The sequence below is a fragment of the Micropterus dolomieu genome, linkage group LG15, assembly GCF_021292245.1.
Source record: "Micropterus dolomieu isolate WLL.071019.BEF.003 ecotype Adirondacks linkage group LG15, ASM2129224v1, whole genome shotgun sequence".
NCBI classification, from domain to species: domain Eukaryota; kingdom Metazoa; phylum Chordata; class Actinopteri; order Centrarchiformes; family Centrarchidae; genus Micropterus; species Micropterus dolomieu.
The window spans coordinates 24,277,811-24,292,304 of NC_060164.1; the positions used below are offsets into that span (position 1 = coordinate 24,277,811).

Here is a 14,494-nt window from a genome sequence, read left to right on the forward strand (position 1 = left end):
TGAAGAGCACAATCCAGTGAAGTAAACCTGCTAGAAGTCCTGCCTGAATAAATAGCTCTCCTAACCAGAAGGAGGCCTGGGCCGGTATTTATCAAACTTCTCAAAGTGCCATTTTAGTCTTAAGTGCTGAGAATTCATGAAACTCCTACTTTTAAACTTAAAAATAAAAGCAAGTTATCAAATTTCTCAAAGCTAAGAATCACTCTTACTCACGACAGCTCATGAATACTCTCAAGTGGTTAGGAGTTGCCATGCGCAAATCTTTCAGGAGAGGAAGAATGTTTCTGAATTATTTGACGACACACACTTAATTAGACTGGGTCAGACAGTGCAGCCATAATCTTTGTCAGCGAGTTGGTGAGGGACGTCATCTCACCACTAACTTTACGCAGCAATACATTTTCAGCTAAATTGAAGGTTGTGATGACGCTTTGTTTATTTGCGACAGGGAAAATGCAGCAATGCTAATGATTTTGGCCCGTCACAACCATCAATAAGCCGAATTGTCATGGAAACAATTATGGCAGTTACAGCTCCACACATTGTCACTCGTTGCAACGACTTCCCAACACCACCCCCCGTAATCTGACAGAAGCAAACAAAATTCATGGAAATAGCCGGCTTCCCAGGAGTAGTAGGTGCAATTGATGGCGCTCATATAAAGATCAACTTTTTTATTTCATTTCCAATGAATACGTAGCATGTATGTACATAATTTATTCTCTTAAAAATTCTTAATTGTCAAATGTCTGTTGAACATAAACTCCTCTTAGGAATTTCACCGCTCAACGTGAATTTATCTGAGAATATTCTTAAATAAGGTGATTGGCCCTTGCCTACATCGTCATCCATAATCCTGACTGACACTTAAGATTTAGTCCTAAACTCCATTCAAATTCCGACTATGATGCTTGATAACTAACTTTTAAGCACAGCTTTGAGCCAAGAATTTTTTTTAAGTAAATTCAATTCTTAGCAGTGTTCTTATGAGTAATTCTGAGAAGCTCGATAAATACGGGCCCTGGTCTTCTGGGCTTGAAAAAAAGATCTAATATTTGATATTGCAGTTTTATTTTTGATTTTTTAGGAAATTGGTGGCCATGTTGTGGGTACGGTGTCATAACCAAAAACCTCTTTTGAAAATGTCAATACACTGATATATATACACATATCATATATGTCATGGAAATCCTGTCAGGGCACTGTGCCCTTGATCCTTATGCTATCAGATGTTTGAAGAACGTTGGTAATGTAATGTAAATCTATTTTTGTGTGCATGTTTCATACCACTCTGAAAGCATCACTTAAATACCTACAATGTAAAACAAACATCAAAACATAGCATATTGTACTATTTGGACTTAAGGTTCGTACTGCTTTTGGGGACTGAACATTAAAGCGTGAGTATGTAACACTACCTAAACCACTTTCATTTAATTTAGATTAACTATAGCATTGAGACCTTCTACTCCAGCTAGTACTCCTGCAGTTACCAGGGTGTACATGAAAAGATTGTAGAGTAACTCCACAAATTTTAAAAAGTAGAGATTGATAAAACATTAATATGATGCTAACCTACAGTATAATTGAAAAAAATATACTAATTCCAGGATAGTGTGTATGGATTCAAATTCACTAAAGGAAAAAATGTTACAAAATTATTCAGTATTCCCACTAAAAAATCAACTTGACACACTAAAAGCAATGAATACTATGGCTGATTTACAAATACAGAATTTAACACGACTTTAAAAAGTGCTAGCCTGGAGATATCGTCTGTTCATTCGTGCCTCCTACCTGTTTGAGCATGAGGTTGCCATCCTTGTTAGGGCTGAGTTCAATATTAAACACTTTGCTGTTCTCACTGGGAATGGTGAAGAAGGGTAGTTTGTTCTGAATCTGATCTTTGTCCTCCAACTCCAATGTTCCTATCTTCTCATTCAACTTGTGGTCCTCTGGAACCTGCAGCTCATATATCCCTGCAGACAGAAAACATATGTAAATGCTGTGTATATAAGATAGTGACAGTAAATATGTAAAGAAAGTATTGTGAATATTTTATAGGTGTGTTATCATTTTAATGTGTCCAGATGAGCAACCTCTTAAATGTTTCTTAATTATTACCATAGATTTTCATATTACTCTAGCAGTCTGTTCCTTACCTCTGGTGAAAGAAGCAATGTTGTCGTTGATGTCGGTGATGGTGACCGTGACAGAGGTGGTGGCTGTGCTGCCAGAGGCCATTCCTCTCATGTCCTGAGCTTTAACCACCACCACATACTGACTCTTGGTTTCCCGGTCCAGAGTGTTGATCTTGCAGCTGATCATACCTGCAGAGAGACAGTGAGAGAGAGGCAGACAGACAGAGAGGGTGTTATCTTTTAGGTCAGCTCTGACTCATATTCAAGTGAAAATAGCTTGTACAGCTACACCTCCTCTAGATTAGCGTAAGAAAAAGACAATGTGGCTGCAGGGTAATAGTCATGTTGGACGTCACTGCAAGAAGCCTACCTGTGATGCTGTGGATTTCGAAGGCAGATAGGTCTTGGATCAAAGAGTACCTGAGCTCTCCGTTAGCAGTGGTGGGGTCATCAGCATCAGTTGCCCTCACCTCAACTACTTTAGTTCCTAGATGAAGAACAGATGAAAAATTGCATCATCAATAAGACATCATGCTACAGTGTTTAGTGTTGGAAAATAAATGTGTCCAGCCCACATTTTCTTGTATTGAACATCCTGGCTGTTTAATGAACTGATTAATGCATTATGATTATGTGCTAAGATTGTGGTATTTAAGTCACCAATGCGCCTTTCTTCACAGAAGAATGCACTAATGAATGTGACAGGCGTTGACATTATGTTTCATTTTCCCCAGACATTTCACAGTGTAGTCTATTTTTAATCTAAACTATCACTGGACGGTCAATTTCAAACACACACTTGCAGCAATAGAAACTTTGTCCTGCAAGGATTTGTTTCATTTATGGTCTTGACAACATGTCACATGTCTTCACCTATAGTATGGGCTGGTTGGAACACATTGATGTTGTGGACCTATATAATTTAAAACATAATATGTTATATAGGGCTGTACAAGACCTTAATTTACCCACATCTCAAAATTTCATCACACGTTCAAGAAACGTGAGCAAATTTTCAACTGGCTATCAGCTGCTAATGATCTTAAAATGATTCTGGTAGTAACCATACTCACCTATTGAGGATCTCTCCCTAATGGATCCATTATATGTTATGGGGAAAACGGGGCTGTTGTCATTGATATCCGTCACCTGGACAACAAATTCTCCAGAGTCCTCTATCAACTTGTTGTTCCCATCATACATCCTGGCAGTTAAATGGTAGGTGTTCTTCTCCTCTCTGTCCAGAGATCTGGTGACAAACAGGTCACCTTTATGATCCACAGTGAAGATGTCGTTTGCTCCTTCACCTTCTATTTTAAAGCTCTTTGCCTCCACTGTCTGGCTCGATTTGAGCTGTGAAAGGAAAAAAGAAACACGGTTGACTGTCTTATAGTTTCAGGGTTTTTATCCTGCTAGGGTGAGGACTCAACAGCCTTCCAGCTAATTTCTTCTTTTCAGCAAAATTGCTCAGATGTTCCTCAAAGAGCTGGTTAGCAACAAGTAAATGCCCCAGATTCTCGGCATGCTACAGTATCAAACTGAATTAAAGTGACAAATATACACATCTGCCTTTCCTTCAGACAGCCATGGGAAGTAGTAGAAAATGTAAAAACTAAGCTATGGAAGAAACATGAAGAGGATATTTTCTTCAATTGTTTTAAGTGTGGGTTTTGGACAGTGAGGTCAAAACGCTGATGTTAACCTACCTGTCCTATCTTGTAGGCGATGGGTGCAGGTTTCTCCTCCTCCACATAAAGAGAGTTCCAAATCCATTCCCTCTTCTGCCTGAATAGGACAGGATGAGACTCCTTCTTCACAATCTCAACAGGGCCTTGCTTCTCTTCTTCTACCACAGCAAGGCCAGAATCTTCCGTGCCAGCAAGAGAGACGGACAAAGCCATCGTGGCCATTAGCCCCATGGACCACAGTTGGAGCCAAGCCATCATCTAGGGCAAAAAGTGATAAGGACAAGAAGAGGGGGAGGAATGAGTGAAAAGAGGGGTAAAAGAATGAATGAGGGTGAGAGAAGGAAGAAGAAGAGACCAGAATAAGCGATGTGAGGAAGCAGAGAGGAATACAGAGGGAGAGGAAATGAGAGAGGATAGAGGGAGCAAAAAAGAAGAGAGAGGAGATCACATTAAAACCACTTATCAGCCGTGGACAGACCCCTTCACTGTGCCAGGGTGAGACTCAGAGTGAAGGCCAAGGACTCACTGTCCCCTTATAGTCCGACGCTGAGCTCGAGGTCTAGCTATCATTTAGGACCAGGGCTCTTAAACCTTTTCAGCCTGGGACCCAAATGAAACATTTAGCCTCTCATCATGGGACCTGGGCTGAGGCATATCACTACCGTGGTCATATGGGGATCTATTAAACATAGGCTTGTGACCCATTTTAGGTCCTGACCCACTGGCGTAGCATGAGGGAGAGACAGACGCAGAAAGAGACAGACAGACAGAGACGGAGAGGGGAGCTGACATTAAAACCACTTAGGATGCCTGTCTTTATCAGCCATTAGAAATGCCATTTTCCATAAAGGGACTGTTTGACATTTCGAATTTTTGATTGGTGTTTCTTTTTTACCAAATTTTCAAATTGTAGGGGAGAAAAGAGAGGATTTGGGTATAGAACAGTGTGGGCTTTGCTGCTGATGTCACCAGTGGATGTGCAAATATATTGCACTTAGGGGAGCTACAGTGTGTGGACCCGTTGCTGATTCAAGTTCTTAAAATCTAGGATTAAATAATAAGGTCAGTTTTTGCACATCATTTAAAGCAATATGTCAAAAAATATTCATCACACATGCCTCCAAACTTATGGATTTATAATTCAAAGTGTATTTTGTCTTCTCAGCTTTACCTATAGCAACAAGTACACACGAACACAGAACCTATTTTTAAGGCAGCAATATTTTTTGTCTCAACACCATGCGGTGAAATAAAAGGCCATAGTGTTCATTGTAAATAAAACCAAATTGTTATAAACAAAGTATTGGACAAATTTTGTTTTGACATGATCATGGCACTAGAGGAGATCACCAAAGTTCACAATGAACATGACTGTGTGCATGAAAGTTTATTGATTCAACAGTTGTCGAGACAAAAGACTCTAAACCACAAATATCAACCTGCTGGTGGCACTATAGGGAAAAGTCAGGGGATCACCAAAGTCATTAGGATTCATCCTCAGGGAAACATGAAGGTCTGTACAAAATTTATGGTAATTCACCCTGTAGTTGTTGAGATATTTCTGTCCAGACCAAAGTGATGAACCCACTGACAAACACTAACAAAATCAAGCCAATCTCACAACAGACATTTACTCAACTGTATTTTTTATAATATCGCACAATGTTGGGAAGTTAACTTAAATGACAAGCCAAAAATGTGCATCAAACCAGTTAGAGTCCAAACTTTAAGATCTCAGACAGAAATAAGGCTGTCTCACTGCCTAACTACTTAAAAAATTTCTCACAACATCTGTGGTGTGTTACATCATGAACATCACTCACATGATATGCACCGTAACACACAAATGATTCAAAATATTCATTTCCTCAACCAAAACAGACTGAATTGCCTAAACCAAAATGTAGAACTCATATTAAAGCTGAAATTTGGTAAAATCACCTTTAAAAATTAAACCAAACCTTGTCGGATTTATGGCTTTTGACTGATTACGAGACGTTACACGGCCTTGCATCACTTGCTCCTGCCTGCAAGGCACTTTAGCACTATTTAACCAAAATATAAATGTATAAGGCGCATAAACACCAGCAGTCAAGTAAACTTAGCAGCTTTTCCTTCTGTTCTTTCTTACGGTCTCACCCTCTCTGTCTGTCTCTCTGTCTCCCCCATGGTTACTGTCTCCCCCCACCGGGCCCTATCTAATAAAGCAGAAATGCCAGGGAAATAATCTTCAAAACATTTTAGTCTATATGTGCTCTGTACTCCAGTAGATATCTCAATGCAGCCCTGTGCAATGCCAGTAGACAGATTAGTGCATTTTATTGTCTTCCAGCCATTAGCAGCAGGGAGGGTGAAAGAGAGATTATGATGAGGGGATTATACTGGCACAAAATCTTCTCCCTCTAATGGCCTAATCTCGTATTCTGTTGACCTCCCCTGACCTCTTCACACGGCTCCCCACAAATCATCTCAAACAAAGACTCAACAGTGTTGTTTGGCCTTTAGTTCACATCATTTTGTTTGGGTTTTATTTTTCCTCTTGTGTATTTCTTTGTTTAGTTTTCTTTTAGGACTAAATTAATTAAACAGAAGTGCATCATCTTTTATTGCAATTTTCTGTGGACTGAATGGAAGTGTGAGTGGTTACAGACATATTTTTAGTGCCAGAAAATATCTGTTGGACCCTATGGTAATTAACAGAAAGCAGAGACAACTTAATAAAATCATACTACCAATGACAAAATATTTTTCCTTCTAATACTTAAATCTCACTTGCTGCTCTTACTCCAACACTTTTTTCCACGTCATTATTTCAAAGCAACACTCATCAATTTGCACTGAACTCTTTATATATTGATGTATGTCACACCTTTCCATTACATGTGTCATGGCTGTATGTGCATTTTTGTCTTAGTTATGACTCTGAGAATAAGGGGTATAAGAGGGTAGTGCCAATCGAACCCTTGGCAGCTGCCTATGTTGCTTCTACCATTGACCTCCGTGTGGGAAAAACCATCCTGACAACGGGAAACTAGGATGTAAGGAAGTGGAAGAGCAATGAAAAGATAGTTCTCCTTTTAACTTTGATTAAATTTGTATTTTATAGATAAAATATTAAATTTCACATAAATAAAACTGATATGTCATATTCTAATCTTACAGTTAACTGTCTTTGGTCTCTCCTAATAAACTCACTTTCTCAAAACGCAGTATCTTGAATGATGATTTCTTTCCGTCTTCATTCTGACATCAGTTGTGTATGTATTTGAGCTCGTTCAGCTGTAAAATCTTCTTTTTATATGTCTTCGAATAGTTGAGTTCAGTTAACTCTAATGCTGCTGAATCTTGTCCATTTCCATTCAGTGCTTTTTATTACATAAGTTAATGATAATTGAGTGAATATGGTTTCTTCAAACATTCCACTCTCACCTAAACCCTAACAAGTCACAGTGAGATATGGCTACTGTTTAAGACCAAGACCAGAGTCCTTCTTACCCAGCTTAGCTTTTACTGCGTGTCAACCCATATCCTTCCTCTCAACATGTTCTGGACAAACAAAGCAATCACACCCTGCTGTGTACATAGAGTGATGTACTGTATGTATGAAAGTTGAGTTGTCTAACTCATGTGTTCTCACAAAGTGCCTTAAAAAAAACATAGGTCTCCAAAAAGTCAAGGGCAACTGGACTTGGTTGAAGATACTGGAAGACGTTTCGTCCCTCTTCCAAAGGACTACTTCGTCAGAACTGAAGAAGTCCTTTGGATGAGGGACGAAACGTCTTCCAGTATCTTCAACCAAGTCCAGTTGCCCTTGACTTTAACCTTCGTTGGATAACTATGACCTGGGTGACTGAGAATCTTCATAGACATCTGATTGAGACTCATTAAAGTGTGTTTAAGATCGTTGGTATTAGAAGTAAAACATTTAATTGTTGTTTGCTTTTTGGCCCTATCCTACTGTATTTAGTGTGAGCAAGGTTGTGGCAAGAGATAACCAAGGCAAGAGATTGGAAGCATTTTTCAGATTCAGAAGTCATTAATGAGATGTGATGGATAAATTCTTGCACCAGTTGTTCATCTGATCAAAATCTTAAATTAAGTCAGTGAATCAGACATTTTAATTGATTTGCTGTCTGTGGTTTGACATCTGTTTGTTTTTAGTTATATTACTGCTCATGTTGTTGATGGTTTGCCTAATCAAATGGGACATATGAACACAAGTCGATATAACTCGATTAAAAGCTGTATTGAGTTTCATATCACCAATGGGCATAGAAATTTATCTACAATATAATTTTAACAAAAATAACACCCAGAACTTCATCACACATTTGCTGTGGCAATACTATTTCTAATAGATTAATGGTAGAACATGTTTCAGTAAATTGGGCATTTAGCTGTCCTGAGATATTATAGAGAAAATATTTCACACAAAGAACCCAAAAATACTTGAGATACGTGAGACTCCGAACATAGACTTTTCCTCACATACAACAACTTACTCACACATATATAATCACATCCTATGACTGACCTCCACAAACACAATTATTTCTGTGATGACAAATCCATTGGGGGCATTTTCCCTAAAAGGGCATTTTTTAAAACTGCATTTCCTTCTTCAGTGAGCAGTGTCTTACTCCTCCCGTTTTATCAGCAACAGGAAGGGTAAACACAATGCCTTCTGGGAATGCCGTAAGGGTCTGTTAATGAAGGGTCGTCATTAGTGAGTGGACACACCCTTCCTGGTATTCAGCTGCTGCTGCTGCCTGCAAGTGTGTCTAAGGTTTTGTCTCCTTGTCGTCTGCTGTCTCACTTTGTTTCTGTTTGTGTCACACTGTCTTTTTCTCATTCATTGTGTTGGTTTTTCTATCTCTTGTTGTCACACACCTTTGGTCTCTCTTTTCCTTCCTCTTGTTTTTTCTTTTCTTTCTGTCTCTTTCTTGCTTGTTCTTTAAATCATTTCTTTCCTCTCAGATGTCTCCACTTCTCTCTTGTTGCATCTCTCAAGGTGAAAACTCCATCTTGTTTTTCACAGTCTATTTCTGTCTCCTGTCTATCATCCCTCCTTTTCCCTTTTCACACCTTTTCTCCTTCACCTCTCTTCTTTTTCATCCCTGTCACTCTCTACCTCACCTTAAAAGCAGATTTAGCACCTTATAAGATGGTGCGGAGGACAAACACATCAATATACCTTTAACATGTTTTTTTAATTGCAATTTAACTCCAGTTTACTTTTAAATACTTTGGTGTTACTTTTAAATCAGTAGAAGGTATACAGACTAATGTTAAGCAAGAGGAGTCTTGAGTAGGATCAAGAAGATGCATGCAAATCTCACTTCAGGATTATACAAAGTTATTTATGGAATCATTTATCAAAGGCATCTTTCAGAGGTATGAAGAATAAATAACATCCAGGAATATCTGTAATTACATCTGTACATTGTCCGCGGGCAAGAGAGTGCGTGTGAGTGTGACGGAGGAGCAGAGATACAGTTGTCATTCTCCTGGATGTTTTGTGACTGGCAGTCAGGTCTGACCTAGTTTCAGTCAACCAAAGGCTAAAGCAAAGAAACGAGTCAACAAGACTTCATAATCCTTGCGCTTGCTGAAGGGTCGTTGAAGTTAATGCACAAGTCTGGTTATGTTGTTTATGTGGTTTAAAGACAGAAATATTCAGCTCTTTCTGACAACAAGCATGAATTGACTGATACAAATATAAATGTTGCTGTAAGTCAACTTACAGAAATTACAGCTCTAAAAATGGACATATTTCATTGATTGACATGAAAAAAAAAGTGTTGACTGAAAAGGACGTTGATGAGATGAATATTTCACTCGCTAACAATCTGAATGAATGAATAGAACAAAATCACGACCCCTCTGTCCTTTAACTTGACAAGATGGCATATTTCTGTCTAAACATGAATGGAGTGTCAGTTGGTGAGTCTGTCCATCTGGCCATCTGTCTGTCCAACACTTCAGTCCAGAGCCAAATAATTGGCCAGTTTGCCATGATGTGATGTATGTGGATTGGCTATGGATATTTACCGTACCCAGTGGATGATTCCTCACGATCTTGGCAACCCCCTGAACTTACAATACCACCATTAGCATGCTGAGGCCACATTATCTAAATTTGCATAAGACATACCAAATTCCATGCAGATTTTAATATGATGTATTGAGCTTCTTCATGGTCCCCAGAGGATGAATCTTTTCCATTATGGACATTCTTAAAGTATCTCTTTTGGACCAAAATTTAAGGAGAAAAGAATATTAAAGGAGATAACTACTGGCCGGATTTCCACAATGTTTGTTAAGGATATTGGTCCCCAGAGGATAAACCCTGTTGACTTTGATGATCACATGAACTTTTCTCTAGCACCACCATTATATGAAAATGTGTACTTGCACACAAGTTAGCCTGCTACATACTGGAACAGGCTGACTGCCATGACATTTGCTAATGCTCCCCAGAGGGAAAACCTGTTAACTTGGAGTCTGGAGAGCCATCCAGGGGTCAAACTTCACTGATTTTGGCCTGCAGCTAGTAAGAACAACAAAACAGCTTTTGTGCATCCTGTCACACTTCAACACTTTCTTATGAACACATCAGCCCCAGTCCCTATGAGCACTAGTGGTATTTCAGTCATGAAGTTTTGTTTACATAAAAATCTCAAACATCTCAAAAGTATGTCTTTGACACCATTTAGCTTACTTTAGTCTATTTTTACTACCCTCATATCTGGAGTTTGTTTATTTGTGTAGGCTATATCTGGAACAGGAAGTGATTTCACCACCTCAAATCTGTGGTGTCGGACTGCTGAATACTTTTGTGTGTGTAGGGATTAAAACAGGTTTAATCACAGAGCAGCCTCTAACAATCTGTCTGCCAGCGAGTCATACCAGGAACTGCTACTACACACACACACACACACACACACACACACACACACACACACACACACACACACACACACACACACACACACACACACACACACACACACACACTGTGTCCTCACTGACACTGCCAGTGTATTCATGCTTTGGTGTTCATGCATTTTCTAGTTAATTGTATTTTCTTTCACAATCAGACAATCCGATTTTATTAAAGTGAACTGGTTATTAATGATGTCAGACAGTTCTAAAACTGACATTACAACATCTGAAAATTATTTAAAGCTAAGCATGTTATCCACGTTGGTTTTGGCTCAGCTGTCAGCCCCTGTCTCTGCTGAAGGTGAAATTTCCAAATAGTTTAAATGTTTGGGGGTACTGGAGAAAAGAAGCCCAACTGTGAGGGATTAAAATTTTCCTGTCCATACAAAACATACTGAATGATCTGAATGATAATAATCATATAGTTACATTTATTGCTTATTATTTCTCACACAACACATCACAACTGCAGGTGGCATTGATTGGCTTTTGTTAATGTTTTAAAAATCTGTCCAATCAGGCCATTTAGCAGCATCTGAAAGCTCCATATTGAGCCTTCAAGTATATTCAACTAAATCCGTATAAATTTCAGCACATTTTCATTTCATTTTTTATGCATTGACATGTTGTTGTACTGCTTTCTGAAATGTCAGATATACTTTTCGATCTTGGATGATTGTATGTCCCTACAGATCCATTCCTTAGGAATGGGATGTAAAATCAGATTTTTAAAAAATCTGATTAAACATCTTCAGATACAGAGCGTGATATAAGTGTGGTGCGGTATATTCTGTAAAATGCAGAACACAGGTCAGTCACTGAAAATAAAACCCCAACTGGGTCTTTCAGTTGTAATCAGTGACTTCAGCTGAGCTAACATTGCCACAGCTGGACATCTTGTCAACCATTCTGACATATATCTGAATGAATGAATGGCTCTAATCATGAATCTTGTATGTGTTTGTGTGTGTGTGTGTGTGTGTGTGTGTGTGTGTGTGTGTGTGTGTGTGTGTGTGTGTGTGTGTGTGTGGGAGGTTGAAGTCTCCCAGATGGCACCCAAAGGATTTTCCCTGATAGTTCCCTCTCCAGGAATTAGACCACTGGGTTTATTTGCATCAACGGCTTTTGACATAACAACCAAATCAAACCTCTGTCACTCCGGGCCATGGATCCAGATCCACAGAGAAAATCCACCACTACCGAGTAACTATTCTCACATGAAGAATGTAGACTAAATAACAGAAACACTTGACCGTGTAATGGAATCCATGACAACCACATTACGAACTACAGTATCAGAAATTACCTGATAACATCTAAAACAGTGTCTTAACAAATTTTTGTTAAACACTAATATAGTGTCTTAACAAAAATTGTCATCACCAAGATAGTTGGTTTCATTTAAATTGTATTGTAAGGTGTTGTTTAGCCCACTCTTCTTGTATTGTTGGGCATAAACTGATGAAAAATGAGATATTTTACAAATTGTGTATGTAAAGCAGGGAAGTCTTCAGCTGACAAAATGACACCACTCAATTGACAAGACATTTCTACTTTGGAAATATTATCATTATCATCAGTCCTTTATAGCCTCACCAACTTGACATCAAGTTGACAGTTGTAGAATGTGTAGAACTATTCAAAATGAAAAGCTGAAGACCTCCTGATGAATTCAATTTGCTTTTTATTTCTTTTTCCTGCTCTGTCCACAGATCATCCTGTATTGTCTTAATGGTCACAGCCATCTGTCTTCAAGAATGACAGCCCAGCCTCTGGGGTTGGAACAGCGCTCAATTACAGCATTCAAATCTACACCGAGCTGTCCAAGATCATTGGCATAGCATATGTGAACAGTGACGGTGGCTGTCCTTAAAGGGGTTATACCCATCATTTCAAGTTATTTCGGTACCTTCTATGAGACATGTTGACCAGTATTCATAAGCATTTCACCCTGGAGTGACTGGGAAAGTAGCCTGGAGCACTTTCAAAGGATCTGCTTAACAATTTCTGGCTATGCTGCTATACACTGCTTTTAAATTAGAAGGAAATATATATTCACACTCCCATTTGCTGAACAGGAAAGCTGTGGATGTATCTATCTGTACATTTGTTTCTTCTATAGTTTAGCACCTACTCACATACTTGTTATCTAGGTACGTGCGCGCACACACACACACACACACACACAACATAATTGTGCCATCAGTATATCCTTTTCAATTTTCCCAAACCTAAGATAGCAAAAGAAAACTTACCACACAGATAGGAAGTCCAAGACAAGAAAGATCCAACCTTTGTTTTGATGCAAAAGGAAGCCCAAATTCTTCAAGGTGCACTCTTGTTCATTCGCAATGGGGTTACTTTTTTAATATGTGTCAGGTTTTGGTAGAAATTAGTGGCTGGTAGGTGGCTGTAGGCTCAAAACCACCTCCTGATTCAACTAAGTCTCTTCCTCGCTGTCACGCTCTCTTCTTTTTGGCTGCTGGTTTACTAATGTTGAAAGAGCAGCAGGTGTTGTTGTACAGGCAGGGATATCTCTCGGCTTGATTTTTTACCAGGCTTCTGTGCAAATCCTTTTCTGGTCTGTGGACCAGATAATAGGATAAGTCTGTGATGATGAAGTATGGGTCGATGCCTCTTGAATGAAAATGTATCCCAGAGTTGGATTCCAGTGCAAGAAATGTAGGTATTCACTGAGATATCACTCTCGTGGAAATTTCAGGTGTCTCTTCCTCTGTTGGTTTTTTTCCTCAAACAGGAAAAACCAAGTCAGTTGCTCCAGCTCTAAAGTTTATTTCATCCCAGAATGTCTTTATCACCCTGTTTTCCCTTCTTGGGGTATCAAGGTTTTTCCTCAGGAGTCCGACAAGTTTTGAGTCTCTCTCGCTCTTTTTCGTCCTGTCGCCTCTGATGTGGTTTTCTCATCCAGTGGCCAAAAGTGTTGAACCACAGCTGTCAGACCACAGTCCTCATACAGGTCACTGCCCACTTCCTCTTCCTGTTATTGTGGTCAGTTTTCCTCGCTGGTGCTCCCTGCTACCGCTCCTTTTCCTGTCCTGGAGGGGGAAACGATGGAGAGGTATGGGATTGGTGGAAAGACAGAAAAAAGAAAGAGGCAGAGAAGCAGAGAGGGAGCGCATATGTCAAAACAGCTCAAAGACGCTCGGAGAGGCAGAGAAAGCAGCCGGCTCATGTTCATGAAGCAGATGGAGTGAGTGTGTGAGAGTGAAGAAGGGAGGGAGGGTGATGCAGAATAAGGTGAGAGAGGCGTTACTTCTGAGTCCTTCTGAGAGAGAGAGAGACAGAGACAGAGAGTGGGGGGGGGGTGGATTTATTATTCATGTGTGTGAGATAAGGATTAAGTTAAACAGGTTATTGGGGATAATCCGTAGAGATTTCCCCACATGAGGCTAGTAAATATTTCAGAGGGCTGACTTCAGCGGATGAGTGTGTGTGAGAGAGAGAGAGATCTCTTCTAAATGAGATGAGTCGGACGCCCCGCCACACACACACACACACACACACACACACATACACACACACACACAGTCCATCTATCTCAGCCCCCTCCTCTTCTCTTCAGGGGGAGAGTCAGCCGTCAGTAATTTGGCGAATTGGACAGGAAAGCAGGCTGTGTGTTTTTAAATGAAACCTCTCCTGTGGCTACAGCAGTTGCACTCCCTCTCTCTCTCTCTCTCTGTCTGTCTTCTCACTTTCTCT

General features: G+C 39.6%; 1 protein-coding gene across 1 annotated transcript in view; it reads right to left on the bottom strand.

Moving 5' to 3' along the window:
- The window catches only part of cdh5 (cadherin 5), a 35,824-nt gene extending 21,853 nt beyond the window's left edge, over window positions 1-13,971 (bottom strand). The window contains exons 1-6 of the mRNA XM_046070655.1: window positions 13,030-13,971; window positions 3,848-4,087; window positions 3,215-3,494; window positions 2,512-2,628; window positions 2,163-2,330; window positions 1,798-1,979 (exon numbers count right to left, since the gene is read on the bottom strand). Coding sequence (XP_045926611.1) covers window positions 1,798-1,979; window positions 2,163-2,330; window positions 2,512-2,628; window positions 3,215-3,494; window positions 3,848-4,087 — 987 coding nt within the window. The 5' untranslated portion in view covers window positions 13,030-13,971. The remainder of the gene's footprint in view (window positions 1-1,797; window positions 1,980-2,162; window positions 2,331-2,511; window positions 2,629-3,214; window positions 3,495-3,847; window positions 4,088-13,029) is intronic.
- Window positions 13,972-14,494: the final 523 nt, after the last annotated feature.